The following is a 5,169-nucleotide window of genomic DNA, read 5'->3' on the forward strand; positions in this document are numbered from 1 at the left end:
GATTCTTACACACAATCAGTCCCTACCCCTCGGACAGAATCATCCAGCCTGAGAGTTGAAGCAATTTAATTTTATCGGAATCCAGGACACAACAAGAAAAACACCCAAAACCACATGGAGACAGAAGACGAGACACAACTCCTCCCCCACCTCCCCCCTGGCGCTAGAGTGGGGACAACGTAGGGGTGGGACAGCTGGGGGAGACCTTGAGCCTCAGTCCAGCCCTGCAGGCTCCAGGCCTTCGGGGGAGCAGGGTAAGGGGGAGGCAGGGCCCAGCCCCCACATTGGGGAGGCTAAGGGAAGGCCCCCTTCAAAGGACTCTGCCCCCTCACCAATACCCCTGCCCAGGGGCAGGTAGCCCACAGCAGCACAGGGGCCCAGGGCCATGGACACATTCATGATTGAGAAGCAGCTGGAGAGGAGGAGAGACACACGATTATCTGGGCAGAATCACTTGGGGGTGGAGTGGTAGGTGGGGCCTGGGAGGGCCCCATGGGCCAAACCCTGAGGTCACAGGAGGGGGCCCAAAGCGGGGCTAGTGAGTGAGGTCCTGAGTGAGTGGGTCAGCGGCTGGGCCCCTTTCTCCCGCTGCCTACAGCCCTGCCCAATACTGCTGCCGGGGGGCCTGCCTCCAGGGACACAGGAGAGGAGGGCAGCCCACCCCCTGCTGCAGAGAGCCAGGAGGCTGAGGCCAGGAAGGAAGGCCTGGCCAGGCCTCAGCCCACCTGCCCCAGAGGCCTATGGAAAGAGGACAGGTCAGGGATGGTGGGGACGGGCTCGACCGGCTCAGATCCAAGATGGTGCCGCGCGTTCTGGGCCCCCCAGGAGCTGGGGGACTGCGCTGGGGGCCAGCGCCTCTGGTTAGACAGGAGGCAGCAGCTTCTCAAGAAACTCCTTCACAGCTGCCATCTCCTGGGGGTGAGGAGGGATTGTGAGAGGCTCCCAGCTGGAGGGAGGAAAGAGAGGGCTAGGAGCAGGATGGGGCCCCTCACCACTGACCTGAGGACAAGAGCTGTGCATGACACCTGGGTAAGTCTTGAACTGGACCCTGGCAGGTGTGACAACAGACCGGAGCTTCTCAGCCGTCAGGGCCCCAAACCGTACTGGAACCATGGGGTCCAGCTCCCCATGGCACTGAAGGATGGCCAGGTCCTTGGCACTGCCATTGGCTGCCTGTGGGCCAGACAGGACCTCCAGGGCAAAGCCAATGCTTCGGCACAACTCCCAAGCCACAGGAGCCTCAAAGGGCAGGAGTGGGGTCACGGAGACACTCACCTGGGGGAAGGCCCGGTGCAGAGGCAGCCAACAGCTCAATGCAACAATGCCAGCCAGAGGGTGGGGACAGGTAAGGGCCGTGTAGAGGGACAGGGCCCCACCCTGGAGGGAGGAGAGAATGAAAGGTCATGAGGGCACAGCTCACCTCCCACCTCCCACCCCCTCTGTCTCCCCTCACCTGTGAAAAGCCTCCCAGGACGATTCGATTGGCAGGGATCCCATTCTTCATCTCGTGCTCAATCAAGGCCTTGACTGGGGGAGGGGACATGACTGGGTAGGGGAAAAGCCGCCGGGGGGCCCAAGGAAGGGAGCCAGACACTGCCCAAAGCTTTCTTGGGGAGGGCGGTGTGGAGAGGAGGGCGGATGCTGAGGAGGGCTGGGGCCTTACTGTTCTCTGCTGCCTTCTTGATGCCAGCCTCGTCCTCGGGGGCATCTGGACTCAGCCCCATCAGGTCAAACCTGGGGGAGGACAGAGGTGTTGGCTCCTGGAAGGCCCTGGCCAGCCCCCTGCAGCTCCCTCCGCTCCCATCCTTTCGCCCCGCACAACACCCCCACCAACTCACCAGGAGGGCATCACCATCTTCATGTTGAGGGTCACAGGAATCCGGGGTCTGGGGAGGGGCAGCAAGAAGGGCCATCATGTGCAGAAGGGATGAGAAAGCCACAGCAGAGAGCCAGGAGGGGGCAGAGTAGCCCCTGGGGGCCCCTCCCAACAGGGAAGGCCTGTGTTTAAGGTGTTGCCAGGCAACCTGCCACGTGGGGCTGGAGGCTGTGGTTGGGGCACCATCAGAGCATCAGAGCCTGACACTCGGTGTGACGGGGTTCCAGCTCAGTGGGTGAGTACTTGGGGAAGGGGCCCAGGATCTCCTGGGTCTAGGAGATCCCTGCTCTAGGAGGGCTGGGGGCTGGGGCTCCAAGCTCCATGAGAGTGAAGGCTGAGAATGACACCTCTAACTGCCCTGGGCCCAGACCCCAGGATGCAGCTGGCAGGAGAGAACAGGCCTGAGACCACAGGACCACCCCCCCGGTTGATCCCCAGTCTCCGTTCCTTCCTTGCTGGGGTGACACTCACGCATGGGGACAGATGTACTTGACGTGAGGGAGCCGGATGGTGGAGAGGGCGTCAGCCCAGCTGTGCCTGTAGGAAGGGGAAAACAGCACCGATGTGGGGAGGGAGAGAGGGAGGGCGCAGACCCCCCCCAATCCTGCCCATTGGGCCCTTTTCCACCTTCCCAAGGAAGTACCTCCTCCCTCTCCAGGTCACTCACCCTGTGTCTCCAAGTCCATGTAAAAAAATAACCTGAAAAAGGGTCAGACATGGGGAGGTGGGAAGAGGGCAGTCACCACCCTACTCTCATTTCCCCGCAGTCCTCCAACTTCGGGCCACCCCCTGCGCCCCCAAGGACCTGGGGGGAACTGTGGCAGCAGCCAAACAGGCTATTAACCCGTCACCCCCCGCTTCAGTTTGCTCCCTTCTCAACTGTATCACCTCCATTTTCCCCACACCCCTTCCAGCCAGTTTCCCCGGCCGGGCTGGGGGCCGGGCTGGGGGCTGCTGAGGGCGGCTGTGGGTGGGGGGCCTTACCGCGGCCGTTTCCCGCTCAGCTCCAGACACGGTGGCAGCATCGGTGAGCAGGGGCACAGACATGGTGTTACCACACATACACTGCAGGCTCCACGGCTGGGGCCTGTGCAAATTCAGGGGAGCGGTCAAGAGCAGGACCAGGCGGTGGGGAGAGACTCCTGATACAGGAGAAGAGCCTCAAACCGAGGGCCCACTCAGACTGTCAGTGCCCCGTAACACCCTAGGTTCTGTTCCAAGGTGCACCAAGAAAAGACAGGCAAGGCAAGGCAAGCAAAAAGTCTCAGGCCAGAGCAGGTAGGAAGTTTGCCTCCCTTCCAGGGCTGAAAAGCAGAAGAAGCCACCCTAGTGCCCCCTGGTTCTGGCCCACCACATAGCCTGAGCTTGCTGGGGATTCAGAGGAGCAGAGGGAGGGCTGAGGGGCTGTGGGGGAGGGGAGCCAGGGCATCCCCTGCTGTCGTGGTCCCCCCCACTAACTCCCTCCTTCCTGCTCTCTGATCATCGTGCCTCTAATAGAGCCCCGGGTTCCCTCCTCCCCAACTCCCAGCCCTACTTGGAAACGAAGGGGAGAAAAATGCCAGAAAGTATGCTTTCAGACCCTACCCCCAACACCCCCCCCAACACACACATTTTCTCCAACCTCCCCCCGCCCCGACATCCAGCCCCCACCCCCCGGCCTTCACAAGCAGTTTCTGGCTCAGCCATTTCTAGAGCCCCCGGGGCTGCCCATGTCCCCAGAACGAGGCACAGACTCCCATCCACTACCCACCCCATAACTGGTGCCCCACGCCCCACTGAATGGTGCTACCTGCTACTGCTAGTGCCCACTGAATCCAACCAGGTCCCCCAGTTTGACCATGCTCTGGGACTCCCAAGCACACAAAAGAATGTGAGGCTGGTTGGCTTCTCCGCATCCTTAGCATCCTCCAAAGTCCCCAGAAACTACCTGCCCCTAGGCGCCTACCTTCCCAGTGGTGTCCACCCCCCCACACACCCTTCCCACAGCTTCAACCTTCCATCTCTGACCCCAAATGTGCCTCTCCATGTGGGATCCCTCACCTCTGACCCTGGGGTCCTTCTTCCCACACAGGGATGCACCTTTCGCCCTAAGCTGGGATTCCCTTCCTTCCTTGCTGGGAGACTTCCACCTCTCACCCCAGGGTCCCCCTTCTCAAAGTGATGTCTTCCCCCCCCCCGAAACAGGGAAGGGAGCTCCCCACAGTAACTACTTCCACCCTAAGCCAAGGGCTCCCACTCTCCACACTCGGAACGTCTGTTCTGACCAAGGGTCGCTCCCTCCCTACAGTGACATTTTCTACCCTGAGCCAGGACCCTCTCTTCTGCCCACAAAGGGGTGTTCTACTTTTGACCCCGGGGAGCCCCAGCCCCACAATGGGATCTTCCACTTCCGACCCTAAGTCCCTCCCATCCTAGCCGGACGCCTTCTAGCCCCTCTCTACCCGCAAAGTCCCCAAGACCGGCCAGCGCCTCTTCGCACTTCACTCCCCACCCCCATCCCTCACAAGCGCGGTCGCCTCCCCACTCGCCAGGACCCCCGCGGAGATTCGGTCTCCTCCCCCCACCCTCCCTCTGTCGGCTGGCCCCGGACAAGGGTACCTCCACTCCCTGGGGGTTTCGAGACCTCTCGGGCGATTCTCCTCTTTCTCCTGCACAGACACACACTCTTCCCCCTCGGCCGCCCCCGCCGGAACTTCCGTTCGAGTCCCGGGAACCCAGCCATCGCGCTGCCGGAAGTAGCCTGGCCAGCGGTACGGAACCCGGAAGTGGGCGTCGGCGATCCGCCAGATAGGAGCTGCCATGTTGGGTACGGTGGGGCCACTCCCGGTAATGAAGCCACCGAGTCACCGGCAGGTTCTAGGCAGCGCGTCGGTAATTCCCGCCTGCTACCACCGCCCATGCGCCTCCTGAAGGAGAGCTATGCGGAAGGAGAGCCAGCGCTTACACTAGCATAGTTTCGGATGGATCATACACTGGATGGAGTGCATCGTGCACTGAAGACATCCTTAGTGGCCAGCTCGGCCTCCACTCTTATTCTAAAGATGAGGAAAGCGACGCTCAGGGAGGGGAAGAAAACAGCAATTTCAGGATGACACTGTAATGCTGCCTCTCTGCACCTGCTTCCTGAACTGTAACACGGTGATAAACACCACCCTGCCTACTTCACAGCTTTACTGTTAGGCTCAAATGAGGCCGTGTGGAAATGCTTTATACACTGTAAAATTACAGCCTGAGGACTTAATGACTAAAAAGAACCCTGGGAAAACAACAGAGATCACATCAGGACAGCTGGA

At 60.9% G+C, this 5,169-nt stretch overlaps 1 protein-coding gene across 2 annotated transcripts; it reads right to left on the reverse strand.

Moving 5' to 3' along the window:
• Positions 1-49: 49 nt before the first annotated feature.
• On the reverse strand, positions 50-4,619 carry LYPLA2 (lysophospholipase 2). 2 transcript variants are annotated; one of them, XM_047726522.1, is made up of 10 exons: positions 4,475-4,619; positions 2,861-2,963; positions 2,544-2,575; positions 2,348-2,413; positions 1,839-1,886; positions 1,664-1,734; positions 1,454-1,527; positions 1,276-1,377; positions 1,000-1,173; positions 50-912 (listed from the first exon to the last, which is right to left on the reverse strand). In XM_047726522.1, the coding sequence occupies exons 2-10, from the start codon at positions 2,936-2,938 to the stop codon at positions 862-864; spliced, it is 696 nt and encodes a 231-aa protein (XP_047582478.1). In that variant the 5' UTR covers positions 2,939-2,963; positions 4,475-4,619; the 3' UTR covers positions 50-861. The 2 variants fall into 2 exon arrangements, with proteins under 2 accessions (XP_047582478.1, XP_047582477.1); XM_047726521.1 differs by having other exon boundaries at positions 1,000-1,191.
• Positions 4,620-5,169: the final 550 nt, after the last annotated feature.

Source organism: Lutra lutra, chromosome 4, assembly GCF_902655055.1.
Source record: "Lutra lutra chromosome 4, mLutLut1.2, whole genome shotgun sequence".
In the NCBI taxonomy this organism is placed as follows: Eukaryota; Metazoa; Chordata; class Mammalia; order Carnivora; family Mustelidae; genus Lutra; species Lutra lutra.

Bases quoted from the DNA above. Each gene is read 5' to 3' on its own strand.
- LYPLA2 (XM_047726521.1), bottom strand. From the start codon at position 2,938: ATGTGTGGTAACACCATGTCTGTGCCCCTGCTCACCGATGCTGCCACC. The intron at 1,887-2,347 runs GTGAGTGTCACC...GCCCCTCCCCAG, and splicing joins AAGTACATCTGTCCCCATGC to ACCCCGGATTCCTGTGACCC. The intron at 1,528-1,663 runs GTAAGGCCCCAG...CCCCTCCCCCAG, and splicing joins CAAGAAGGCAGCAGAGAACA to TCAAGGCCTTGATTGAGCAC.